General features: G+C 36.5%; 3 protein-coding genes and 2 long non-coding RNA genes across 8 annotated transcripts; 4 read left to right on the forward strand and 1 right to left on the reverse strand.

Moving 5' to 3' along the window:
• Positions 1-170: 170 nt before the first annotated feature.
• Positions 171-4845, forward strand: LOC147570312 (FAD/NAD(P)-binding oxidoreductase family protein). Of its 3 annotated transcripts, none has more exons than XM_086656887.1 (10): positions 171-342; positions 528-592; positions 714-813; positions 1094-1274; positions 2081-2159; positions 2256-2429; positions 2789-2886; positions 3471-3559; positions 3754-3927; positions 4535-4845. In XM_086656887.1, the coding sequence occupies exons 1-10, from the start codon at positions 287-289 to the stop codon at positions 4692-4694; spliced, it is 1176 nt and encodes a 391-aa protein (XP_086513013.1). In that variant the 5' UTR covers positions 171-286; the 3' UTR covers positions 4695-4845. The 3 variants fall into 3 exon arrangements, with proteins under 3 accessions (XP_086513013.1, XP_086513014.1, XP_086513015.1); XM_086656888.1 differs by having other exon boundaries at positions 314-383; XM_086656889.1 differs by lacking the exon at positions 171-342 and having other exon boundaries at positions 360-592.
• A 1242-nt stretch (positions 4846-6087) lies between these two features.
• LOC147570313 (uncharacterized) lies at positions 6088-7095 on the forward strand. Its single transcript, XR_015239130.1, has 2 exons — positions 6088-6275; positions 6846-7095. It is a non-coding gene; the product is annotated as an uncharacterized LOC147570313 (long non-coding RNA).
• Positions 7096-7795: 700 nt separating this feature from the next.
• LOC147570314 (uncharacterized) lies at positions 7796-14937 on the reverse strand. Its single transcript, XR_015231406.1, has 2 exons — positions 14614-14937; positions 7796-8902 (listed from the first exon to the last, which is right to left on the reverse strand). It is a non-coding gene; the product is annotated as an uncharacterized LOC147570314 (long non-coding RNA).
• Positions 14938-19274: 4337 nt separating this feature from the next.
• On the forward strand, positions 19275-23366 carry LOC147570315 (uncharacterized). 2 transcript variants are annotated; one of them, XM_086656891.1, is made up of 6 exons: positions 19275-19659; positions 19751-19942; positions 20298-20510; positions 21110-21258; positions 21337-21405; positions 21498-23366. In XM_086656891.1, the coding sequence occupies exons 2-6, from the start codon at positions 19766-19768 to the stop codon at positions 23197-23199; spliced, it is 2310 nt and encodes a 769-aa protein (XP_086513017.1). In that variant the 5' UTR covers positions 19275-19659; positions 19751-19765; the 3' UTR covers positions 23200-23366. The 2 variants fall into 2 exon arrangements, with proteins under 2 accessions (XP_086513017.1, XP_086513016.1); XM_086656890.1 differs by having other exon boundaries at positions 19275-19942.
• Positions 23367-26548: 3182 nt separating this feature from the next.
• On the forward strand, positions 26549-27932 carry LOC147570316 (F-box protein CPR1-like). The gene has a single exon (XM_086656893.1). The coding sequence runs from the start codon at positions 26658-26660 to the stop codon at positions 27885-27887; it is 1230 nt and encodes a 409-aa protein (XP_086513019.1). The 5' UTR covers positions 26549-26657; the 3' UTR covers positions 27888-27932.
• Positions 27933-27936: the final 4 nt, after the last annotated feature.

Raw genomic sequence — 27936 nt, forward strand, 5'->3', positions numbered from 1 at the left:
TCACTCTATCTCATTCAAACGTAATTTGCATTTTCATTTCGTTTTCTTTTCATACTTTCTTTCGATACGACTCCCACATACGTGGTCGTACTAGCAACGCTAATACGAAGGACGCAACCATAATTACAGTACACGTTTCAATGAATTATGTGGATGTCAAAGATAAAGGTATCTTTGTGAATTTTATCCACACGGAAAACTGCCGCAATCTTTCCACATGCGAACTAACCATATAAAATCAAACCGTTAAATTAGGGGGTTGGTGAATTTGAGGGGTAAATAATAAATGTCCCGGAAACACGTACGTGGCCTATACTCGTTCATAAGAAAAACAGATGCAAGGTAATTTCTTCCAGGTTTACAGTTAGCTACTCGACGAGGAGGTCAGTCAGTTTGATTTTAATGGAAACTTTGTTGTTTAAACATTTCACTCATCTCAATCGAATTTTCTTTAACCCGATTCCTCACATTTTCAACCATAATCAAAGTAGATTGATCAAAAAAGCAAAACCCTTTCTTGTTTCCAGATTCTCAACCCAAAATCAACTCATGGAAACCATTTCTTCCAGTATCGCCGTTATCGGAAGTGGAAGTAAGTTCTAAAATCCCCCCCTCTCTCTCTCTCTCTCTCTCTCTAGGAAGATCTCTGTTTAAATGTGTCTATTTGCTGAGAATATTGATTATGATGTGAAAATTTTGGTGAAATGTGTCAGTTTCTGGCGCCGTTTGTGCTTCTTCTCTTGCCAGGAATGGATTTTCTGTTACAATTTTCGATTCTGGGAGAGGACCAGGTGGCCGAATGTCTCACAGGAGGTGAGTCAATCCCTCTATGTTTGCTGTTTTAGTTTTTCATTTGGTTTCTGAAAACTTCAATTTCTTACTAGAAAGGTAAAATGCCTCTTTGATTTGTTGAATTGTATCCAAATAGTGTAATTTCTTTTTGGGTGGGGGAATTTGAATTTCCCGGAAAAAAAGTTCATTTTATTTCTTCTAGAGAGAAATTAGAACTCTATCCTAGATTTTAACATGTTGTTTTAGCTCTGAATTTAGCATAAATACAGCATGGGGTTTTTTAGCTTTATATTTTGCACAGAGAGATCATTGAAGATGGGAAGGAACTATTTTTTGACCATGGTGCTCCTTATTTCACTGTTTCTGACAATGGTGTGATGGATTTGGTACACGAATGGGAAGATAAAGGCCTTGTTGCAGAGTGGAAGGAGCATTTTGGGTGTTTTGATTGTGCGACCGCTCAATTTATCGACTCTCATAAGGTTTTCCACTATACCCATCTTCGAAGTTGTTCTATTTTCTCCTAGTTTGCATTACAACTAGATATTAGCAAGGAAAAAAAAGAAGGAAACCCACTGAGTTAATGAGATAGATGTCGATTTTTGGAGCATCCTTTTTCACCATCTAATCTATTTGCATTTATGAGATGAGTCTGTGTAACGCTCGCCTGTATGGGAATTGTATACGACACCAATATGATGTCAGATGCGGTAACTTACTGTTGGATCTCCCATAACTGTGCAATGTGCATGTACCTGGAATTTTATGGGGAAGATCCATAAAGTGGTATTTGTGGTCCTAATCTCATTCGATTATGTGCAACTACACGCGCACTATACGTACAGAAACTCATGGTGTACCTACTAAGTGGCTGTATCTAACAAAAGACTACGTGCCCTACACGAATGTACTGACACGAATCACGATAAAAGGTGGCTAAAGGAATATATTGATGTAACATAAGAAATGACAAAGAATCTTGTATACATGATTAAGTCATAATTGGTATTAGGAATAGATTGGAAAAACCATGGTCTATAAATAGGACTTAGAGGATTTATTTTGAGGGTAAAGAATTAGAGAGAATTTTAGAACTGTCTTTGTACAGATTTTGACTTTATCAATGACATATTTATTCTAGTGAACTTTTACTCAAATGTAGTTGAACAACAAGAGATTTATATCATATCTGAATCTGATTATAAAGCTTCGACATACATGTTTACAGTTTTACGTCAAAATTTCTACCGTATAAGGCTTAAAGTGATATTAGTGTCAGCTCTTGTAGGATGGGAACACGTCAATTAAGAAATACGTCGGTGTTCCAGGCATGAATTCTATATGTAAATCCCTTTGCCATGAGCCTGGTATGTATCGATTTAACAGTCTTACTGTGTTTCACTCTTTAGAAAGATTTTCACCTCAGAAGGTCATTAGTTTTCTTGTTTATTTTGTCTCTTAAGGAGTTGATGCTAAGTTTGGAGTAACTGTTGGGAGTATAAAGTGGGTGGAAGATAAGAAATTATGGTTATTAATTGATCTGGACGGGCAAACATTAGGGCATTTTGACGGTTTGGTGGCAGCAGACAAAAATATAGTGTCTCCAAGGGCCACAACCGAAAGGCTGCCACCTTTGGGTTCGTTCTGTTTTTCTCATTTTTTTCCCTTTTCTGTTATTGATTAGTACTCTTGGATGATTAACTCATTACAGTAAGACTGAGACCAACTTGTCGTATTAGGAATTAATTGATGAACCAGCTCATTGCATTCTCACCGTGATATCTTAGAAAGAAAAGTCTCTACCTATTTGACGATTAGGTTTGTTATTAGGTTTACACCAGTTTGAAGGCCAGTCTTCCTAAATGAATGGTCATCTAATTTTCCACTTTTGTAACAATTTCACCTAGTGATCCAACCATTGGACTCTTATTTCCAATACTTTAGTTGACTATAATTAACTTCTGTTACTGTTCATATTGTCTGATGATCTTGTCAGATATGACTTTGTCTCCTGAATTAGCACTGAAGTTGCAAGAAGTTCCAGTTTTTTCGTGTTTTGCTCTCATGTTGGCGTTTCCAGAACCTTTGTCTTCTGTAAGATTTTCATTTACATTACTGAAAAGTTAGTTCCTCGTGGAAAGTATAATTTATATGCACAAATACAGCTTTCAGAAGACATCTCTGTGTTTAAATAAGCAAGCAATCTACTCCAAGACTTGATATGTTTTCATACTTTAGCTTTCATAATTATTGGCCTTTTTGAAATGTTTTCTTCCGAGTGTCTGAAAGAAGTTGTTCATCAGAATTTAGACTTGTTAGCTTAGCCAGAGTACAAGTATGCCCCTTGATCTTTATTCTTTAATAAAGGCAGGTTAAGCCTAGAAAGCATTTTTTTTTGTTTATCAAAAAGTCTCAAAAATCCCAAACTTTATCATACGCGTCTGCCACATTACGACACATTTTCAGATAAATATCACATGAACTCACATATTTTAAATGATACAACATTCTAAATGTTAGTTATCTTTTATGATAAAACATCTATAGAAAGGCGAATTTTAGAGTACAAGAACGAGATAAGATAAGATCCAACAATTGTTAATTTTAACCTTTCATTTGTTTTGATCTTCTTGTTCTTTTTTCTTGAAGTAATGTCTGATTGAGTTTCTTGTGTTCAGATTCCTGTCAAAGGCTTCTCATTCAAGAACTCTGATGTTTTAAGCTGGGCATTTTGTGACAGCAGCAAACCAGGGCGTTCGTCTAGTAGGTACATTTTGTAGTTCCTTTGTCATTAGCTCATCGTGCATCTTATACAAATTTATGCAGACACAGATACAGTACATATTTTCGCATAAAATGTTAAATGAAGAGGAAAAGAACGGAGAAGCTTAAATTTTTTACTATGTCATGTTCATTAGTATTAGTTTTCTCCTTGCTAATTAATTTTTCCTTGCTCTACAGTGAGTGCTGGGTATTGCATTCAACCAGAGAATACGCAAGGAGTATAATTAGCCAAACTGGACTCAAGAAGCCTTCGAGTTCATTACTATCCAAAGTAGCTGAAGAATTATTTGAAGAATTTCAAAGAATAGAGATTCCTATACCGAAACCTTTCTTCACAAAAGCTCATAGATGGTTAGTATCTTTAAAACTCTTATCTATTAACTGCATTTATGTAATGTAGAACCTGGTGTTTGTGTCGTGCTGTCTGAATCTCACTCGTCTGGATCTAATTCGTCTGAAAGTTTCTTGCTTTGTACAGTAAAACAATAGTCATTTCAGGATATTTCACATAATAGACTCTTAACTCGGACTTATTTTTCGTCATCCTCAAATAGAGTCAAATCAGCCCGAGTAAGTGATTCAGACAAGTCATGCAAAAAGAAAAAAACATTCAGAAATCAACCCGAGTCAGACCATATAGATGAGTCAGCTATGAACTTTAAAAAGAAATACCACCAAACTAATGCTTCTCGAACTTAGAAGGATGCATGTGACCTTCATAAAAATTACATGAAAATATTAGCCGTTAGATGAAAAACAATATAGTTGGATGGTGGATTGGTGGAAATCACTACGAAGTTTTTCTAGGAACTTGTTTGATCTTCTATTCTGCCGTTCACATACACCCGTGAATGGCTTTAAATTTTAAAAAAGATAAACAGGGTTACAGGGAGATACTCGTCCTTTATCCGTATGAGACACCAATCTGACATTTTTCGGCACTGGAACTATATTGCAGGGGTAGCGCCTTCCCAGCAAGAGCTATTGCAGCAGAGGACAAGTGCCTTTGGAATAGGAGCAAGAAGCTAGCTGTCTGTGGTGATTTTTGTGTTAGCCCTAATGTTGAAGGTGCAGTTCTCAGTGGCATGGCAGCTGCAGCGAAGTTCACGACACCTTGATCAGTTTCCGACAACTATTCTTGCTTCCTGATTCTCATAAAATGATAAGTTGGCACACATTTACGAGTGTGTGTTGTTTGCTGTGCAAGAATAACGTATTTTATTGCTTCATGATCAGTAATACAATTTTCACTTCTCACTCTTACAGAAATTATCTTAGCTCTTGCTCGAATTTGGTTTAACTCAACAAGTACCTAGCTAAAACCTTAATACACTAACCACAATCATATATAGTTGGACTGAGCTAAAATTAAATCCAACCAGGGGAAATTCTACTAGATCTACACAGATGGGGAATGCTATATACATAACTTGACTCGTGTCTAACTCGATATTCTAAATCAAGTAAGAAAGGAAGAATATTTTACTCTATCCTATAAAACATTTTCAATTTGAACTCAACTGCCATATTTGAACACGAAATCATTAAAACTTTCATAGTGAATACTGTTCTGGCTGCGATTCTTAGTCATTTTCAGTCAACCATTAAACACTGGAAAAACTTCAATAAACTGGTATTATAAAGAATATCTTGTAATTCTAATAATAGGACGATGATTCCCCAACAAATGCCACTAACACACCTAACGGAATCTGTCCAAGAAGGGTCTATACTAGTGATGCCAAAAAAAAATGGGGTCTTGTCAAAATATCATTTGCAAGGCAGGGGGTCTTGTCAAACATCTGCAAGGAAGGCGTCAATGAGTCATTGTAATAAGGAAACTATGGTGTCCGGGTATCCTTCTACGGCAACCTTAACTGAACTGGCGGACGAAAGTGTCAGATAACGGCTAACGAATTTGACTCTCCGTTTCCTAACAACACCAAAAGATCTTTTATACCATCACAATAGAGAAATTCCCTTATTTTTTTAATATGTCGGTGTGGTTAACAATCGTGATGCTATGTCCGGTCAATATCCAAGAAGAATCCCGCCCAAAGTATTTGGCCGGGTCAGATCTAATGAGAGAAAGCCTGTCCAAGTACTCTGGCTGGCTGGGATATGGCTTGAATATTGGGTGGGCATAGCATCACTTTCTATGGTTAAATGGTTCGAGATCTTATGTTCTAACTATCGGTTATGGTTAAACGACTCTCTCGAGTGGCCACCATATTCGGTTGCTCTATACATCTTAATATCTAATAGGAGTTGTGTTCCTATCTAAATCAATCTATTAAGAGTACAGAGATTTTTGGCATTCATCCATACATGTGTGAGCCATAATAATAGGAGCAGAGATGATTAGGCAACCATTATGGTTGCTCAATTTTTGTCTATCCATATCCGGTGGAATGGGAATAATACTCGGTTGACCTCTACTTAAAATAAGCATTTAGAAAAGAACCAAAGAGTAAGTACCACTTGTCAAAGTCTCTCCAAATTGGTCAATTTGTTTCTCCATTTAAATTAATCAATCATTCTACTAGTTATTGGTTTCAATATTCTTTCTTATTTTCTTCTTTAAGAGCTAGCTAGAGATAATGTCATCAAAATCAGGAAATCTAGTTGCCATTAACCAACAACAAGAACAAGATCAAGATTCAATTGTTCATGACAAGAACATTCAAGATCCAGCCAAGGTTTATTTCCCAATTTTCCTTGTTGTTAAAGGATTTGGTTTCTCTTCTTTTTAATGATAAAATCATATTGTGTTCTATTACTCCGATTTTACCCTTACGACTATTGCTTTTGATATCTAAAAAGTCACAGTAGTAATTTAGTTTGAGCTAGCACCTAAATTTTAGACTTTAGACGCCCTTATATTTGACGTGGGGCAATCACATCAACGCGTCAATTCATAGACGGGTTGTCCTTGACTTTGGTATCACTTGTGAGGACACAAACACCATCGAATCCTGACAATGCCCATACTTTTACTATCCATCCCATACTTTTACCATCTATGTCCGATCCCCAATGGTTACATAGTTTTGACTTTCTTTCACAAAGGTTATATGAGTCTATTCAAAAGACTTCGGTACTTACTGAGCTTAGCTGGCACAGATGATCCATATCCGCTCTAGACGTACCCTAAGTAAGAAAATGTAATTATTTCAAAATTTGTGTCATGGAAGTGAAAGAAAGTTTTGGTTTTGAATTCGACTTTTTATATATCACTAATTTTCTGCTGCCTTTATATTTGTTTTCAGCTAATTGGTCAAGTGAGTCATGATGAATTTTGTGACACTGTATATGAGAAGATGAAAGGAATTGAAGGAGACACTGAAGATGATCTCTTCTCCATTTCTATACCAGAACTTGACATCTCAAAGCAACAAAAGTGAAGATTTTTATAACTGTAATTAGTGAATAAATGAATCGATTAATGATCCAATTACACCTAATTTTTGCTTTTTAGATTGTAGTAAGATAAATGAAAACAATTTGAGATTGAAATTTCTATCTCGTAGTCTTTATACGATAGAACAATACGTGCAATTACTTGGTAAGTGTTTTTTACTGTCATGCGATTGACCTGAGCTTGGTCTCAGCCAGCGACGCCAAAAGTCTGACGTAAAATCTAGTATTTCTCTAGACCAAATTAAAACTCGCATATCCACGAACCCAAACTCACAATATCACTCCACCAACGTCATCAAACCAAGGCCGTTTCCTTCATCTTCGTCAAGTACCTCAACATTCAACAACCACTTCGTCAATCACAACGAGTCAACGACAACAATGGGCACAAACTATATTTAAAGTTTTTCAGACCTATTTTCGATACTAAGTAGCAATATTAAAATTTGTATTAGAAAATTTTGATTGACAATATGTAATTTCTTCTTCTTCTTTCTTTTCCTTCCAGTTCTTGCAATTGGGTGTCTTCTCAACACTTTTGAGTCAGATCCATTACTGGCTTCAAGATAAAAAAAATCTACTACTCCATCAACCACAACAAAAAAAGGTTGAGCCCTGCAGCCTGCAGGCACGAACTATACCCTAAAATATATATACGTGCACCGCTTAGACATAGTCGACCGCGACGTCCTATCTTGAAGGCATTAGCCAAAAAGAGATCTACCAGGTCCATAGGAATCTAGGGTTAATCCCGCACCCAACTGCTTAGGTTATTAGTTTGGAAAGGAGTTTATCCAAATCAAAACATAACATGTATTGCGTTTAAAAATGGTACTACAAAACACCACAAGATCTTGTTGAAAAGCTCATGGGAAACTAAAACATAATTCGATGTCAAACCTCTTTTAACTAGGAAATATAATAGCCAATAATATGATGAGGAACTACACCACAAAATGTTAGACACCTTTTTCTACCTTCTTAAATGGAAATAGCCTATGCCTATCGGTCCCGGTCGTCACAATTAAGATGAGGACAACCATCAATTACCTTCGGCCGGGGAACCTGATATTGTAGCCTGTTATTGCAACTCCAGATTCTACACATCTTTTATGTAGGCCCTCATTCTTGATAAATACAGCATTAGACAAGGAAGGGCAGTTGAACAATTCAAGATGAGGACAACCATCAAGAACGGCCCTCAGGCCATTCTCACATAAACAATAACCCGTGGAAATGAAAAGATTCCGTAGATGAGGCATGGTCTTTCCAACAGCTATTGCATAATGTTCTGTGCATTCATAACTGTACTTGCTTTCTAGCCGGAGAAACTTCAACTGAGGGCAGTGTTTACCAAAAGCTTCAACAACTTCTATTGAAATTGTACAAGAGATCAGTTCAACTTCCTCCAGGAAGGGGAGTGCTTTAGCCGTATTAATGAACCCATGTCTAACCAAATAACAGTTTTCTAACTCAAGACGTCTCACGTACATGTTTCTACAAAAAAATAATGTAGATAGTATTTGTAGGACACAACAACAACACTAGGCACTAGCCATATATATATACACACACACACACACATTATGTGAAGTACAAAAGAGACCTATTCATATCATACATTCTTAAAGCAATTGCTGATTTTTCTTTCGAAACAACAAGAATGGAGCCCAACATTCAGTAGGGCAAAAACAAACGTGTTGCCACCCAACCAAAGTGGGCTTCACAAACTACACTTAAGAAAACAAAAATATACCTTTTATTATTTACATTTATAAGATTATTCTACCTCGTAATTGTTCAAAGGGTCTACTTCTAGTTAGTAGCTAGTGAATGTTCATGTTCTAAAATATGCTTATTTCTGCTTTGGTGTTACCTTATCTCTTTAACCTTTCGGTCACCCACCCTAATGTTGGAAAAATATTGCTAACAAGTTTGAAATGGAAAACAGAAAATATATGTTGTTATACACGAAACTTCAAAGCTCGATTATATCGATTCTTTTAGACAATAATTCGCTCCCTTCTGGTAAAACCACGAGTACACAACGGGTATGGAACTATGCCTTCAGGATACGATGAAGTCTTAACAACTATCTTAGTTCAAAGTATGTACGCTTTGACTAAGATCGAGAACACTCTGAAATGTAAACTGATAATGCCAAAAAACCGATTTCAAATTCACTAAATAACTTGTATAATGAAATACCCAAAAGAACTGCTTCACATGTGAAAGAAAACGAGACACAGAGAAGGAGACTGGAAATTGGTGGATGCTTGTATGTCTCAAATGGGTAGGGTGATGATTATTTATAATCATCAAAAGGTGCCACTTGAATTGATACATTCTTACGGTGGGATGTGCCCATTAATTCAAGTCTACTGGTGGTGAAGAATTACACCCATTCATATTCATAAATCCATTCACTAACACATCCCACCAATTGGAATTTAAATATTTGAAAATATCCAACATTCTCCCACCATTTTCAAAAGATTGGAAGTATGAAATAATATAGCGAAAACTGAGACAAAAAACAAACAAAAAATAAAAATAAAAAGAAAACATTAACAACTTTGGCATTATCGTAGAAACTTGTACATACATGATAGGTATCTTATGGATTTGAACCTTCATTTAGTGCAAACAACTCAAAGCTTTATCAGAATGCTATGGTGAACGTATCTTGAACCAAGAATCCTTTAGTGATGAAACCGGAGCCGTCGCACATACTTGTTTCAGTGAATCAGAGTGTTCATACTCCGCACGTTAATGGCCATGTGCAATATCCCTTTCATGAGTCTTCTTCGAAAACGGTCTTATTTTCTTAGGAGACGGCCTGATCTCCACACTCACTTAGGTAAGTCCACTTGAGGTGTTTCCGCGAGGCACCACTTAAAGATTAGGACTTATTAAGGATTTATCATCCATCCTTTGTCTTGCAGAAAACCAATACTAGCTCAGAAACGGGAAAAATATAAAATGCTAGTATTCCATAATCGCGAAAGCTTTAACTTGTTGGTACCCGTTGAACTTTGCCTATCTATTTCAAGACATAAGTTGGGTTTCCGTTAAAGGCGATCAACCTTCATTCACAGACCTGAGTCCCATTTCTTTATTCTTAACCGAGACCATTACTTTAGGAAGTCCTTTAGTTAATGGGTCCGCTAAGTTTTTCTTTGTTTCTACATAGTCGACTGTAATTACTCCTCTCTTGAGTAATTGTCTCACAAATTGATGTTTGAGACTTACATGTCTCGACTTGCCATTGTAGGTCTTATTTGCAACGTTATAAAGTGTTGCCTGATTGTCACAATTTATCATGACCGGTGGAGATGGCTTCTTCCATATAGGGATTTCTTCTAGCAGATTTCTAAGCCATTCCGCTTCCTTGCTTGCATCTGATAATGCAATTAATTCTGACAACATAGTTGAATCAGAAATTATGGTCTGCTTCTTGGATCCCCAAGACACAGCAGCACCACCTAAAGTGAAAATCCATCCAGTGGTAGATTTTGACTTTGTCTCAATATTATTCCAGCTCGCATCACTATATCCTTCTAATACAGCGGGGTCTCCTTTAAAATGTAAACCATAATCCATGGTTCCCTTCAGGTAACTTAGCACTCTAGAAATAGCTTTCCAATGCTCTGGTCCTGGATTACTCGTAAATCGACACAGTACACTGACAGCGTAGGCTATGTCAGGTCTAGTGCAGTGCATCGCATACATCAGACTACCTATAACACTAGCATACTCAAGTTGAGCTTGGGCACGACCAGTATTCTTCAGTAATTTAATACTGGGGTCCATTGGAGTTGGAGCTGGTTTATGATCGAAGTGATCATACCTTTTCAGAATTTTCTCGATGTAATGTGTTTGACTTAAAGCCAATACATTATCCTTTCTTAGAATTTTAATTCCTAAGATAACATCAGCCACCCCAAGATCCTTCATATCAAAATTTGATGATAAGAATTTTTTCGTTTCTTCAACAGAAGATAGATCAGTTCCAAAAATGAGCATATCGTCAACGTACAAACAAATAAGTACACAACTAGACTTATTTACTTTACAGTAAATACACTTATCTGCATCATTAACGACAAATCCATTTGATCGGACAATATGATCAAACTTTTCATGCCACTGCTTAGGCGCTTGCTTCAGACCATAAAGAGATTTTACCAACTTGCAAACTTTCTTTTCTTGGCCTGGAGAAATAAATCCTTCAGGTTGTTCCATATAAACTTCCTCCTCTAAGTCACCATTTAGAAACGCCGTTTTCACATCCATTTGATGGATAACTAAATTGTGAACTGAGGCAAGGGCAATCAACACACGAATTGAGGAGATACGTGCCACTGGTGCATAAGTATCGAAATAATCAATACCGTGCCTCTGTTTGAAGCCTTTGGCAACTAATCTTGCTTTAAACTTATTTATGGAACCATCAGGATTTAACTTCTTCTTAAATATCCATCTACATCCTATAGGTTTAGCCCCAGGAGGTAAATCAGACAATACCCAAGTTTGGTTTGATAAGATAGAATTCATTTCATCATTTATAGCTTCTTTCCAGAAACTAGAATCTCTCGAATTCATAGCTTCAGAAAAGCTAATCGGATCATTATCAATATTCAAAACAAACTTTGTAACGTCTGTTACTTCACTTCTATCACCTTCTATGAGATAAGTGATGAAATCAGGACCAAATGAACGTTCAGTTCTAGCCCTCTTACCTCTCCTTGGTTCTAATTCAGGAGGTTCACGAGATTTTGGATTTTCATCCATATTATTCCCACTAGTTACAGATTCAGAATTAGACAAATTTATAGGATCTACTATACTGTTGTCATTAGCACTAGACCTCGTCAAATGCTCAAAGAATTCTACGTCTACAGATTCTATAATTTCAAAAGTGTCTAGATTTAAGAATCGATATGTCACACTATTATGCGAATAACCTATAAAAGCACACTTGTAGGCTCTAACACCTAATTTTGGTCTCTTAGGATCTGGTTTCCTAACATATGCAAGGCAGTCCCAAACTTTTAATCTACTAAAATTAGGTTTTCTTTTAAACCAGAGTTCAAAGGGAGTCACATTTTTATTCTTTAAGGGAATCCTATTCAAAATATAACATGCTGATAATAATGCTTCACCCCATAAAGATAATGGTAAGTCAGAACTAATTAACATTGCATTGACCATTTCAATCATAGTCCTATTTTTCCTCTCTGCAATACCATTTTGCTGAGGAGTGTAAGGTGCAGTAACTTGGTGAACAATTCCATGTGTTTGGCAGAATTTAATAAATTCATTTGGATAGTATTCACCACCCCGGTCAGATCTTAAAATTTTAATCTTAAGACCAAGTTGATTTTCAACTTCTGCTTTAAATATCATGAATTTTTCAAAGACCTCATCTTTACTTTTCATTAGATATACGTAAGTATATCTAGAACAATCGTCAATGAAAGTTACATAATATTTGTTGCCACCTCTAGTTATGTGATTTTTTAAATCACCCACATCACTATGAATTATGTCTAACAAATTGGAATTCCTAACAATAGACTTATGAGATTTTCTAAATATTTTAGCTTGAACACAAACATGGCATTTACTAGTAGAATTGAAATCACAATTAGAAATTAAGCCTAATTTTTCCATATTTCTAAGAGAACCATAATTAACATGACCTAATCTACCATGCCATAAATTAACAGAATCAACAATGTAAACCGAAGAATTATTATTTATTAGATTCAACTTAATCATTCCGTTACAAGAGTACCCTTGACCAACAAACGTGCCCCTTTTGGACAATACAAATTTATCAGACTCATACACCATCTTAAACCCCTTCTTATTAAGACGGTCTCCCGATACAAGATTCTTAGTCACATCGGGCACATGATGAACATTTTGAAGAGTTAGAGTCTTTCTAGATGTAAAGAAGAGTTCCACAGTTCCTAATCCCATGACTTTAGAACGAATATTATTGGCTCCTTTAATATCGTTTCCGTCACCGCCAACTTCGTAAGTCTTGAAAAGATTACGGTCATTGCAGACATGGATAGTAGCTCCTGTGTCGTACCACCAACCATTGTCGGCATCTACTGTATTGGCTTCAGAAACTGTGGCTACAAATTTTTCTTCGACCATGTTTGCTTGCCCTTTAAGATTTTTCTTTCTTGAGCGACAATCACGAGCATAATGGCCGGGTTTGTTACAATAGTAACAAATTACCTTCTTCTTGTCCTTTGGAGTTTGTTTCTTAAACTTTTTATCCTTCCTAGGCTTTAGAGAATCTTTCTCAGATTTCCCTTCTTCAACCACGTTAGCCTTAGGTTGATAATCAGTTTGGGTCTCTTTTAATTCTCGAATACGAGAATCTTCTTCAATACGAAGGTGACGTTGTAAAGAATCTAATGAATAATTTTCTTCATCATGCTTGAGTTTTTTCTTATAGTCGCTCCAAGATGGGGGTAGTCTAGAAATGATAACCCCCACCAGAAAAGCATCCATAAGAGAAATTCCAGCATTTTTAAGATTGCTAACAATAAGTAAAAATTCATTAACTTGAAGCATAACAGACTTATTGTTAACCATCTTAAAATCCATAAAATTACCAATTAAAAATTTTTGATTACTTGCCTCTTCAATGCGGTATTTGTTGTCCAGTGCTTCCCATAATGCTTTGGCAGAATCAATTGAACGATGAGCATTGTAGATAGAAGTAGACAAGGCATTCAGAATATGACCACGACAAAGAAAATCGTCTTCCTTTCGCTTCCTTCGTTTTTCCCGTAATTCAGAAGAGTCTTCAGGAGTCTCATCAGGAATTTTGTCAAGAACCCCTTCTATTATATAAAATAATTTGATTGAAGTCAGAAAGAACCGTAGTTTTTCTTGCCACCTTGTAAAATTTTCTCCATTGAAACTTTCAAGACGTGTGTAGTCTTGATTCATAACGCGAAGAGATTGAGTCAATGATGTTGATGCTTCCATTTCAAAACTAAGCGAGAGAATTACTGTCTAAAAATTGTTGGAAAAATATTGCTAACAAGTTTGAAATGGAAAACAGAAAATATATGTTGTTATACACGAAACTTCAAAGCTCGATTATATCGATTCTTTTAGACAATAATTCGCTCCCTTCTGGTAAAACCACGAGTACACAACGGGTATGGAACTATGCCTTCAGGATACGATGAAGTCTTAACAACTATCTTAGTTCAAAGTATGTACGCTTTGACTAAGATCGAGAACACTCTGAAATGTAAACTGATAATGCCAAAAAACCGATTTCAAATTCACTAAATAACTTGTATAATGAAATACCCAAAAGAACTGCTTCACATGTGAAAGAAAACGAGACACAGAGAAGGAGACTGGAAATTGGTGGATGCTTGTATGTCTCAAATGGGTAGGGTGATGATTATTTATAATCATCAAAAGGTGCCACTTGAATTGATACATTCTTACGGTGGGATGTGCCCATTAATTCAAGTCTACTGGTGGTGAAGAATTACACCCATTCATATTCATAAATCCATTCACTAACACATCCCACCTATTGGAATTTAAATATTTGAAAATATCCAACACCTAATTCCTACTTAGAGACACAAAGTTTCATAAAAAATGAGTTAAGAGTATGCTGACAATAAATTACAAACATTAAACCATATCTCGTCAAAATCAAGTAAACTAAACACTAAGTATATGATTAGTGGAATCGAAGACGGATTGCGAACATGGGCATAGGTCAGATACTTAAACCAAGTCAAATTCGGTTTCTCCCATCTCTTGAAAAGACGGATTGCGCTTTCCCATTCTTAACTTGGCTCTGATACCATTTGTTTGATCGATAACGTTTCAATAGCCCAAGAGGGTGAAAGTTACTCCAATTGTTGTTAGTACATTTTCTACGAAGAAAAAACATCAAAGATCGATGAAATCATAAATAGATATAACGACGACAAGACACTTACCTAGAAGTTATATGTTGTAGAAGTCGATCAGTTGCAAAATCTTTGATAAAAAGTTGTTCCAATTGGCCAGAGCTCCTAGAAGCAGCTTCTGATGTAGACGCAGCGGAGAGAGTAAAGAACAATGAAATAACTAAGAACAACTAAAAGAAAACGATAAACTAAACTCAAAATATTAATAACTTCAATTGATTTTCTTCTCAAGGTGCCTAATAACATAGACTAGATCCCCTTTTATAAGATAATAAGCTTTCCTAGTTGGACTCAAACTAGTATTCCTAAAATAATAAACTACTTAAACATAGAAACTTTAAAATAAAGAAATATCAAATTATAGTAACTTCTTTTCTACTAAATAAACTATTATTATGACTTAATAGGGTGTGGGCACGCGTGGACGTGGGCCCACACGCCTATGCGCCTGCATCAGCACCCCGTTCCCCAGAAGGTTCGTCCCGAACCGAATGTATGAAGAGAACAATATGAAGTACTTACAGAAGAAGAATGCCACCAAGGCGATTCGTAACTCCCACTTCGAACGATAATTGCCTTGAATTCGTCGGACACCAAGGTGGACCAAATCACTAGCTACATTCCGAATCCAATGTTGCCAAGATCCTCGAAAAATCGATTGTAGGGAATAAAGGGCCAATAAATTTCTACATCTCCCGTCATCTTTCAGTTCGACGAAAAAGATCACAAACGCCACATTCTTCTCTAAGAAAGAAACAACCTTAAATTTCATTCGATCACTGACCTTGTTTGCTTCTTCCCCTTTTTTAATAGCCTTGACAAACTTACCACGTTCATCTTCATGAAGTTTATAGACTCTAACGTGATCAATGCTTGAAAATTGAGTTACTTTCCAAACCAATATATCACCAAAATTAGTTGTTTTGGCCGAAGTTTTTTGTGCAATAGGCGATGTAGACAAAATTCCTATCCCCTTTATTTTTCTAAGGAGCATAATATCGAACATGATAGAGGCGTCAATGAACAGGCACATGTGTGGCCTCCTGTAAGGTAAAGTTGAGCTTCCGTCATCTTGTAGTGCCATGAAAAAAATCATAAACACTACATTCCTCTCGATGGAAAATTCAACCATGAGTTTATGCAACTCAAAAATAAGTTCGGTTCGCCATATGTTTCTCTCGCCGAAGTTTTGATGATTCATAGTATGATTTATATTGAGACACTCTTGTTCAAGTATGATCCTTGCTTCTTCAAATAATTCAGCAGCTACATCAATCTTATATACTTGAACAGAAGCTAATCCCATCTCATTCAAAACATCACCGTAGGATGTCGATTTCTTCTTGGCTCCTACTGCAATAGAAGCAAACATGACTTCATCTGGATTTGAACTATGTTGTAACCCTAATATATGCCCAATTTCAGGCATAGAAACTGATACTAAGTCAATTCCATCTGAATTTGAACCAGGATCATCAATCTTTTTTTCATCTGCATCACTATGAAATCTTCCATCTGTTGGTGCAAAAGAATGAGCTAAAGTTCCTGATGGCCCATCAAAAGCAATACTATCACCATGATCATGTCTCTTAAAACCAATCTCAATATCACAAACAATACCAGGTGCTTCTGTAAATATGTATGGAGTAACACCGGACCATGTCCGAAAAGCTCTTCTCATTATTGCTCTCTGAGTTTCAATGGGAATAGAAAGGTCTGGGTTTGCTGTAGAATTGAATCTGTATGGGAGTTGAAGTTTTGATGGTAATGGCCATATTAGGTTTCCAGGATAAGTAGCATAGTGATTTACAATATGTAACAAGCTATGGGTATGCTCTTTCTTGATGTCGGAAAGCATGAAGTTTACGCCGTTAACAAAATTCGGGTTTCCACAACCAGGCTTCATCGTTGGATTAACAGTTGGAGTGTTAGGTTTTCCTGTGGGGTTTAACCTGTAATGGAGTTGATAAGCCTTGATTCCTGACTCTAAAACCTCATCAAAGACGTTCTCATGGTCTATATGTGCATGAGCATGCATAGGCGTTTTAACATTAATAAGGGGTTTGTTATGATATATGTAACCATATTTCTTGAGATATTGCTGAAGTTGATTCAAACCTTCAACAGTTTGACCTTTTTGGCTCCCTTCTAGATTTTCAAAGGATGCAATGTGTTTAATATCAATGGAATCATCTTTAGGGTTTGGTGATGAAACACTTAGCTAGTGTGGAGGGAAATTGTTTATGGGGTTGTCGGTTGTGAGCTGGTATGGGGATGAAGGGTGGTGTGTTTGGTGTTGGGTTTCTAGTGGGGTGTTGTTAGGGGAGTAGTTTTGCCGTGGTGTTTGAAGAGGGTATGGTTGGGTGGTACTTGGGTTAGTAGTAGAATAATGGGCGATAGAGTCGGGTTTTGTTGATGTTGGATGATCGTGGAAAGAGAAAGGTGTTGTTGTGGGGTTTATGAGTTGGAAAACCGGTGATGTAGGGTTGACCAAGTATGGAATTGGAAGTTGGTGTTGTGGTTGGAAGTGATAAAGATGTTGGAATGTAAGTAGGAGAAGAAGGAGTAGTGGAAGAAGAGGGAGACTTACATATACCTTCAAGTTGTTTAGAGAGCTTCATGATCGATTCATTGACATGATCGAATTTGTCCAAGGTTTCCTTCTTGAAATTTTCGAAAGAGTCTTCCAAATTTGTAACCGAGGATAACTTCTTGTTGATGTTATCCCATTCGGAGGCAAAAGTTGGTGTCTTCTCTTTGATTGTTGGGGTAGGAACGGTAGGATTAACCATTGTGATTGGTTAAAAAAAAATTGGCTCTAGATACCACTTGATGTAGACGCAGCGGAGAGAGTAAAGAACAATGAAATAACTAAGAACAACTAAAAGAAAACGATAAACTAAACTCAAAATATTAATAACTTCAATTGATTTTCTTCTCAAGGTGCCTAATAACATAGACTAGATCCCCTTTTATAAGATAATAAGCTTTCCTAGTTGGACTCAAACTAGTATTCCTAAAATAATAAACTACTTAAACATAGAAACTTTAAAATAAAGAAATATCAAATTATAGTAACTTCTTTTCTACTAAATAAACTATTATTATGACTTAATAGGGTGTGGGCACGCGTGGACGTGGGCCCACACGCCTATGCGCCTGCATCAGCTTCTCTTCCAATATTCTCCACGACGAGGTCATCACATACATTACAATGCCAAAACAATCGTATCGAACGCCATATCTGAGGGTCTAAGCTACAATTTCTCCATTCCGAACAGACCCATTGAGCATTTGTTAGGGTTTCAACTGCCCCTAGTTTTACAAATATTATTGTCATAATTTCCGGTGGCATGTTACGCCACTTCCCCTCCTCCTCTTCTCTTGTATCACCACCACCAGTACCACCACCACCTTTAAGGAAATTAACAATACTCGATCATCATCAATACGTGCATTAAGTCCAAGGCAAAATATATAAGTATATTATTATTACTTAAAAAAAAAACAATAAACAAATACAAAATAAAACAAAATTCTAGGGTTTCAAAGTTTCTTCTACAGACAGATATCATTGAGGAGAAAAAAGGTTACTAACCAGATTCCATGTCTTCTTCGGATGCCATTTTCTTGACGTATTCTAGAGTTACCAGAGAACCGACTCTTTACAAGACCGGCGTTTCCAAGAGTTGGGGCCCATAATCCGGTGACAACAGACATATTGTCTTTTTCTTTTTTTACCTCGTCATCTGGGTGTGACACTTTCGTTTTTTGTACTTTTTTTTTTTTTTTTTTTTTTGTAATTTTTTTTTTTTGTAGACTTCTCTTTTCCTTTCAATATTGCCAGTGTGCCCCCATAATTTAACATCTATATGAAAATCAAGATATATCCAAATATATTTTGAAAAAAGTAGGGAAAACAATTTATTCACAAAAAAGGTGTAGTAGAAATTAAGGGTTAGTTAATAATTGTACTCTTGGTATGCCTTTCCAATTGATCTAGATTGCTTAACTTGTTGGCTAAGTAGCTCGCCACTACCTATATATATAGTATTCAGAATCCTAACCAAAATGGCCCCCAAATGGTGGGCGGCACAGTGCGGCCGCCCTGCCCGCACCGGGCTTTCCACGGGCCTGCGGAGAATCTTAAGTTTTGCTCTGTTTAACGGTTCATCTCAAGGTTACAGTGGGATGGTCCATTTCGCAATACGAAAATTTCATGTTCCATTCTATAGGAATGCAAATCCAAGATTATTAAATTTAACCACTTAAGTATAAATGAAGCAGTTAGACTAGCTTTAGGCCACAGTTGATTTTGTCATAAGAATAGGTAAATTCTCACTACTACTTGTAGCCGTGGGTGAATAAAATGCAAACTGTCAAACGCTGAAAGCCTGAAACGAGGCAACAATCAATAGAGGCAGCCCGTATAAATTCGTGTGTGCGCTCTTAAACAAAGAAAGCTAAAGAAGAAGAACTCTGTTCCAACGGCTACTTATAAAACGGCTAGTTTTTTCACCATTTACGTTACTTTCTTTCGTTCTTTCTCATCATCATCTTCTTCATCATCATCATCATCTCTCTCTCTCTCTCTCTAGATTAAATCGATTCGGTGTGTCTCTCTATCTTTCTAAAATCAATCGAATTGTTAATTCTGAGAAGATCCTACCTTCTTCTCCGGCAAGAAAAGGTGGGTTCTTCCCTTTGAACAGTATAATTCACTCTTTTATACTATTCAAGATCATCACCTTCCCTCTCCTACTCTCTCTCTCTCTCTCTAGATTAATAACCATACAATGTGGAAAGGCAATAGGCAGTGTTCTCCGATGACCCCTAATCGGAATTGGAAGTCAGCACCATGTTCACCGGCGTTACCAATCGGAAAGAAACAACCCCAGAGATCGGATTCCTTTCATGTCGTTCATAAAGTTCCAGCCGGAGATTCTCCTTATGTCAAAGCCAAGCACGTTCAGGTATTCAAACTTTCTCTCCCCTTTGGTTCCTTTTATTCATATTCTGAATCTTCTTCTTGATTGGGTATTTTTATTTTTCAAGATTTTGTTTTCAATTCAATCTTTCCTCTTGTGGGTATTTGAGTTTCTGTCATTGATTGCATAAAAGAATGATCTTTCTATATAATCTGTACTTAAAGAGTTGAAATTGGTTAAATCTCTTCAAGTTTGACGGTCAATTCTTGAGAAATTATCATTTTTCTTATTATAATTCTACTGAAAGTCAATTGAATTCTTGAAGAACTCATTATAGTTTTTTCATTAATGATCTTATTAGTATTTCTTAATCTCTATTTAAACTGAATTTGATTGACAGTTGATAGATAGAGACCCAAACAAGGCAATTGCACTATTCTGGTCAGCAATCAACTCAGGTGATCGAGTAGACAGTGCTTTAAAAGACATGGCTGTTATAATGAAGCAATTAAATCGAACTGATGAAGGAATAGAAGCGATTAAATCGTTTCGTCATCTTTGTTCTGAACAAGCTCAAGAATCTCTTGATAATGTACTCATTGATCTTTATAAGGTAAAATCCCATTTCACTTATAGTGCTACTTGCTTTCATTATTCTTACAAATGGGCATACATAATACTACCATATTGTTTTAGCCTTTTTTTTGCAAAACAATAACAATACTGCTAGTGGACTTGATGTATCCAGAGCAAAGGCCGTGGATGGGGTTGCTTCATATCTGAAGGATGTGCGGCCCCACAGGCCTTTCGGGATGATAAATCCCGGGTTTGACTCAGTATTCGTTTGGGGTCGATAGATTTACTGAAAATATTGTTTGAACTGAAGTTGGTACGTCTTCTCAAATCTCGTTATTAACTTTCCAATTGGACTTAATGAATCCGAGTATGCCAATGAGTTGGATTGTGGCGTATCTAAAGGATGCACGGAATTCATTAGGGCCCAATAGGTTTACTGAAAACTATTTAAATGGAAGTTGTTACGCCATCTATAGAACAAAACCCATTTATAGAACTATTGAGAATGTTGTAATGTACTTCATTAATAGAAACATACTTGCTTATTGATTTTCTATCCTTTTCATACGAGCTCTTTTTATAAGTTTATATGCTTAAATCTTTGTACGATGAACTAATGTTATAATTTATCTGCAGAGAGGCGGTAGAATTGATGAACATATCGAACTTCTCGAACGTAAAATGAAGCTTGTTGAAAAGGGTGTAGGATTCGGTAACAAACGAACAAAAGTAGCAAGATCTCAGGGAAAGAAGTTTCATATTTCCATTGAACAGGAGAAATCAAGGTAAACATAATCTGTTCTGATCTTCTCTTTTTGTGGGTCAAATGAAGTTTCTTGCACTCATTCATTTTTTTACTGCAGATTACTGGGGAACTTGGGTTGGGCATATATGCAGCAGAATAAACATCGAGCCGCTGAAGTAATGTATAGGCAAGTACCTGTAAATATCTTTTCGTCCCGAGTCTTAGTATTTCAATCGTGAGCTAACAAATGGCTTATATATTTTACCTTGTTTGATTCAGGAAAGCTTTATGTATAGAGCCAGACAAGAACAAAGAATGCAATTTGGCTATCTGCTTGATGAGTACAGGAAGAATTAAGGAAGCCAAGTATCTACTTCAGAATCTCGAACCTTCAGCAACTGAACGAGAAAAGGAAGATCCCTATATCAAGTCATTCGATCGTGCTACTGAGATGTTATCTAAACTCGAATCTCAATCAGTTGTAAGTCCAAATGAACCGAAGGAGAAGTCAAAACTACTTGTTTCATCCAATAATGGAGATTACCACGGTAACGGGTGTGGTTCTGTTAGCTCCAAAAACGGATTTACGTGTGAAAATGGAAGAAATGAAGTTGTTTCAGCTGGCAAAAGCATGATGATTAGTAATGGGGAAACAATTGCTTCCCAAGTTTCATCAAAGCGTAGTGATCACGATTCGAAGTTTTCTGAATCTTCGTCAGTTGGTAATGGGAATAACGGATACTTGTGTCAGAGTGGAACCAGGAATACGTTTACTAGTAACCAATCTATTAGTTCCCCACTTTCTACAACAAGTGGAAAAAAGATCAATACTTATAATGGAGATATTCTTTTTGGTTCCCTGGTTTGTTCGAAAATTCCATTCACCGAACCAAAAAGAAGGGATTCGCAGTTTTCTATAAACAAATTTTGGAGCAGATTCGACGAAGATAAAGGAGATAAGAAACAGCAAGTGATGAATGGTAATATGAATCCCAATTTGCCATATCTCAGTGATAAAGGTCAGCTTCAAAGGTCTATAGTTTCAGTCTTAGGCGATCGAAGTGAAACCGATAAGAAACAGCAAGTGATGAATGGAAATATGAATCCCAATTCACCATGTCTCAGTGATAAAGGTCAGCTTCAAAGGTCCATAATTTCAGTCTTAGGCGATCGAAGTGAAACCGATAAAATAAAGAACACCCAAGAAGGTCATAGTGAAACAGATTGTTTTGCTGTAAACTGGAACCATTTAGACCTCAGTAATGGACATCAAGATCAAGTATTGAAAGTCGCAGATAGCTCAGGAAATGAAAACAAGGTTGAGCAAGATGAAGGGACTAAAGAAACGGATTATTTTGCCGTAAATTGGAAACCTTTAGACCTCTCTCTTTTTAAGAGTGAAAAGAGTTGGGCCGACATGGTTGAAGAAGAAGAGACAGCTTTAACTGGATTTACAGGGTTCTCCGCCGATAAAAATGTCTACCCAACTCAAGAGTCCTCAGTCTCATTCCAAACTCCAATAAAATCAGTCAATAACTGGAGAAATGGAGAAGCACTTCATAGTAAAAATTTGAGTTACCCATCTAAAGAATCATCGCTTTCTTATCGAACTCCATCTAGATTTGTGGATAAATGGAACAATCATCAAGAAGCTTTTCATGATGAGAACCTAAATTCTAACATTGCCTATAACCAAACAGAGAATCTAAGAAGGAAAACCGAAACATTCAATGGTAAAGGAGGAGAAGAAGAATGTACCAGGAGCACAGGTAGTACTTACCTGTTTGGTAAATCAAATGCTCGACGATCATTATATTTTGGTCAGAAACAGAAGCAGGAAACAGCAGACTACTACTTCAACGATATCGACAACAACTTCGATACGTCTACCCGTGGTTGGAAGGATTCGATACCAGTAAGAAAAGGAAATAGACTTCAGGTTTTTAAAGAAATCACTCTTCCAGATAGTCCAAGAGCTTGATTCTTGTTATCCTTAATCTTTACTTAGCAAGTAAAAGTATGAAAAAATGCAGGATGGTTGTGTTTTTGTATAGAAGATTTATGACTATGTTAATGTTGTGAGATTCTTAGTTTTGTTGAACCAGTCTTAGACGAAATGAAGATGATATTGAGAAGCTTGACATAAAACTTTTTGCTTGTTTTAAATGTCTGCATATTAGTTCCTTAAAGATAAGTCCTAGTAGTCTCTTTGGCGAAGAAAAGGCTCGATTGTTGGGTCTAAAATGGCTCAAGTTTAAGGGCTGGAAGCCCACGAGAGAGTATGCCTTGCGCTCCTAAATCTCGAAGCCTGGCTCTTAATGAGAAAGTAAAATCGACATAAATAGCCCCAAACCAAACTAAGTGTAGGTGAAATTGCCAGCCCCACTATAGTACGCCTATTTGACACACCATTTTGGGTTGCCCAGTGGGTGGGCATGCTCTCTAGCGTGTTGTGCTGGACTTGATTTGATTCTAATATTCTAGCCCTGAGGTGCCTGGTACATGAAGCGGTGGACAATCTTGACAAGCTTGAGCAAGCAATGGACAATCTTGACAAGCTTCAGCAAGAAATGGACACTCCAAATTTGTGAAGTCCCAAACCCGAGTCTGCCTGGTTACCTTAATAGCCAGAGAGCTAAGATGTCTGTGACTGCGTGTCCTGATTTCGGTCCCTACACTTTACTGCTATAACTAAGATAATGAAAAACAATATGCTCCACTAACACATCCTCTCTCCCCTTCTCATATTTCTCCTCAGGCAGGATACCGACGTGCCCCCACACATCTTCATTTTTTTTCTCTTCCATATCCATTTTCTCCCTACTTACAAACAACATTCTTCTTGCTTTCTAAAGTTTTAAATTACAAATTTTAAATTAAAATTCCTAATCATTCTCTCTAATTTATGTCAGCTTAATCTTTTCCAATATGACCAATGTTAAGGAATCTCCCTTGTTCTTTGTGGTTTTTTTTCCTATGATTACAGTCTGCCTATCTGCAAAGAATACAAATTCAAAAGACTGAGTGGAGCTCAAAATAGGTAGCTTAGTGTGTGGGTTAAGAGCATTGTGCCGAATGAGCGGGCTTACGTAATCTGCACGTGACACTGCCAGTATATGTATCCTTGACCTGAACTCTGGAGTCTGGATGCCCTCCACACGCCGCAGTCATATCGCCTCTTGTGTTTATTAAGCTTCCATTTTGTCATGTCTGACCCATATGTCAAAGACCAGTTCAGCAAACTAAATTTTAGGCCTGATTGGCCTTTCCGGAGTTGCATTTCTCATACTAGCTGATTTAATAAGATGATGTAGCTTCCCTTTTCCTTGAAGAGCTGACCTAAATGGGGTTTCCAATCGAGAAGGCTGTCAAGAGTGGCGTAAGAATCTGTCAGAGAATATCCTCCATGGGAACACTTAAAACATGTCTTATGGTATAACTCTCCTTCCACACTCACCTTCCATGCATCATATGTTTATCGACGACAATGGGTTTACTTTCTATTTTAGCCGAAATATGAAATAAACTACTCGTTTTGTATATTTTAACTACTCTAATATATTTTATACAAAGCAGTTGGTTGCTAATGTTAGCTATTAAAATTACTTCATTAGCTCTTAGCCTCTTAACTCACAATCTCTTTCGTGTAGACTTCAACTTGCGCCAGTCTTAACCCATTGGGGGACAATGTTTTTCAGTCATGTGAAAAAGGGTAATGGCTAGACAAACCTACATTTGTTAGAAGAGTTTATCAACAAAGCTATTTGGTCCGACAAAAAAAAATGCTCAAAACTTCACGACAAGCCAAATTTACACATGATGCCAGGAATTATTGAGGACATTCATACGACTTTTTGTCGGTCCAAATAACATTTTCCAATTGAAGCTGCAAGATTTTTTGGTTTGACAAAAATCCAAACTTTCTTAAGGTTTTTTCTTCGAAAAAAATGTATTCGAATTCAGTCTGCTTATATAATACGAATGTCGGACTAAATATAATTAAATTTCACTTTGACTAAAACTATTCTAATTGGAGAAATCAAAAAATTCAAATAAAAACAAAACCCAAGATAAAATACGAAGATAAAAAAGAATAGGGGCAAGTGACTTCACAGGAAAAGTCAATCAATCTTGGATGGAGGAGCTAAGGTCTGAACTAAATCTACAATCCAGATCGATTATAAATAAGAAAGTTAATTTATAACTATAAATAAGGACCAAAGTAGTTCTTTCAACCAAAAAAAAAAAGGATTTTTGAGTCAAAGGTCCAAAATCTGGGGGGTAAACAAAAAAAAAATTCACTCTTGTCCAAAAATTAGTTGTAGGTCCAAATGTCAGTTTTTTTATTTTTATCCCCCCTCTTGCCCTTGGAAGGGACATGCTGACGTTTTCCTGAAAAAAAAAACTGACTGGTAAATAAAATAATTTACCAGTACACGAAAAATTCAAATTTTCAAAATTTTTTGAAAATTTGAAATTTTCATTCAAATTCCCGCCCAACAAACCATCTCTTTCCGGTAAATAAAATAATTTTACCGTACACAAAAATTTCAATTTTCAAATTTCCGTCTAAAATTTCAAATTTTTTTGGACGAAATTTCAAATTCCCGCCCAAATTTCTAGTAAATAAAATAATTTCCCGGTCACAAAATCTTTTTTTCGAAATTTTGAAATTTTCAAACGAAATTTCAAATTCCTGCCCAAATTTTCAAACTTTTTTACGAAATTTCAAATTCCCGCCCAGCAAAAGTGTCTAGTACAGAAAAAAATTTCTAATAAATAAAAAAATTTCGTTTCCCGGGAATTTTTCGGTGCCAGTTCCGTAAATTTCTGAACAGTACAGATTCTGATAGACGGGTTGTCAGATTCTTTTTCAGAAAAAAAAAAAATCGTTTCCCGAGAATTTTTTATGGCAATTTTGTAATTTTCAATGACAATTTTGTAATTTTCGATGGCATGAACGGTAAATACTTCATTTTCTAAGGAGCCTTTACGTAATTTTGAACCCCAAACTGACACATTGGCCCAATCCCCCCCCCCCCCCCACCCCACCCAAAAAAAAAAAAAAAGACCAAAGTAGTTGAGCCACAAAAAAAAAAAAAAAATTCCTTGTCCCATACTGATGACATTGCACAGCCACATCACGGGGCAAGTGACTTCACCCTAAACTACTTTTTTTTTTTTTTTTGTGTTCAAATCCTAAACTAATTTTTTTTTTGTGTTGAAATCCTATACTACTTAGGATACGGAAACTTCTATCTTTTTTTTTTTTTTTGTGTTGACAATAGGGAAACTTATATATAGCCAAATCTCTAATTCTCTCTGGGTTGTGTGTTGAAGACAAGGCATTCCAAAACTAATACTATAGTACTATGATGATGATGATGAAGAAGACAAGGAGGAGGAGGAGGAGTATGTTCAAAGCCGTGGCGGAAGAAGATGGAAAGACGAGGAAGTGTACGTTCAATGCTGCCGAATAAGAGCCTGAGCCTCCTCCCTGAAGAAATCATTAGCAATGATATATTACCTAAGTTACCAGTCAAATCTATCGCACGATTCAAGTCTGTATCCAAAACCTGGTCATCTCTTCTCTCTGATCCTTATTTCATCAAACTTCACTATAATCTTGTTCTTCAACAAGGCAAATTCAGTCTCATTCTCAATGACCCGAAAAATAAGAGAATATATTCTATCGAATCTGATTCATTGGCTGCATCTCAAAAACCTCTTCACATTACGGACTACCCATTCGTATCTCTTCAATCTGATACTCATCTTGTCTGTGTGGGTTCTTGTAATGGTTTGGTTCTTGTAATGGTTTGGGTTCATGTTTCTATAAAAATTTACGTTTGGAATCCATCTACCGATGAATGTAAATTGGTACCACCACCACCGGTTACTACACCAATACTAGATGCTCCCGAATCGTTTAAATTTCACAGAGTTGGCTTGGGTTTCGGTTATGATTTCAAGCTCGATACTTACAAGATTTTCATGGTTACAAGCTTGTGGGATCGCCCTCGTTCTGTTTTTACTGTTGTCAAATCCTACACTTTGAGCTCTGATTTGTGGAAAGCCAATAACGTCCACAAGATTCCTTACAAAATCCTTAGAGGTCATGAAGATGGTAAGTTTGTTAATGGAGCTCTTCATTGGATGGGAACTCGGTTTACACCCAATAAAACATTCTATGATGTAATCCTTTCTTTTAATGTGGGTGATGATCAGAGATTCAAGGAATTGTCCATACCAGAAAGCTTGAATTACAAGGGCGTAGCACTATTGTCAACCTTTGGTGTTTTGAGAGAGAATCTTTGCGTATTCGATAATAGCTGGATAGCTCATACTGATGTATGGGTAATGAAGGAGTATGGAGTGAATGAGTCTTGGACTAAACTATTCACCATTCCTAAATACAATCTTATACCTAATTCCCTTTGTATCATGAGCCTGATAAACTCATTCGAGAATGGCGACATACTATTACGGAAAGGTGACGATGACATAGTTTTATATGACAAGGAGAAAAAAACTACAATTCCTAAGCTAAGTGAAGTTCGAGATGTTATTTTAATGTCATGTGTTAGTAGTCCAGTTTCACTAAATTCTAAAATTTATTTGAAGCAAGAATTAGGAGATAATTCCATTCAGATTCCTACTCCTGTGTGAATTATTTATTTGAACTTTATTCCTTTGTAAAATGTTACTTATATGAATA

Source organism: Eschscholzia californica, unplaced genomic scaffold, assembly GCF_041429995.1.
Source record: "Eschscholzia californica isolate CP2 unplaced genomic scaffold, dmEscCali1.0.p SCAF_1, whole genome shotgun sequence".
Lineage (NCBI taxonomy): Eukaryota > Viridiplantae > Streptophyta > Magnoliopsida > Ranunculales > Papaveraceae > Eschscholzia > Eschscholzia californica.

What these genes read in the sequence shown, in the direction of transcription:
- LOC147570315 (XM_086656890.1), top strand. Translation starts at nt 19,766, where the DNA reads ATGTGGAAAGGCAATAGGCAGTGTTCTCCGATGACCCCTAATCGGAAT. An exon ending in ATTGAACAGGAGAAATCAAG is followed by an intron (nt 21,259 to 21,336) that starts GTAAACATAATC and finishes TTTTTACTGCAG; the next exon opens with ATTACTGGGGAACTTGGGTT. An exon ending in GCCGCTGAAGTAATGTATAG is followed by an intron (nt 21,406 to 21,497) that starts GCAAGTACCTGT and finishes TGTTTGATTCAG; the next exon opens with GAAAGCTTTATGTATAGAGC.
- LOC147570316 (XM_086656893.1), top strand. Translation starts at nt 26,658, where the DNA reads ATGGAAAGACGAGGAAGTGTACGTTCAATGCTGCCGAATAAGAGCCTG.
- LOC147570312 (XM_086656889.1), top strand. Translation starts at nt 403, where the DNA reads ATGGAAACTTTGTTGTTTAAACATTTCACTCATCTCAATCGAATTTTC. An exon ending in GGCCGAATGTCTCACAGGAG is followed by an intron (nt 814 to 1,093) that starts GTGAGTCAATCC and finishes TATTTTGCACAG; the next exon opens with AGAGATCATTGAAGATGGGA. An exon ending in TTCCAGAACCTTTGTCTTCT is followed by an intron (nt 2,887 to 3,470) that starts GTAAGATTTTCA and finishes TCTTGTGTTCAG; the next exon opens with ATTCCTGTCAAAGGCTTCTC.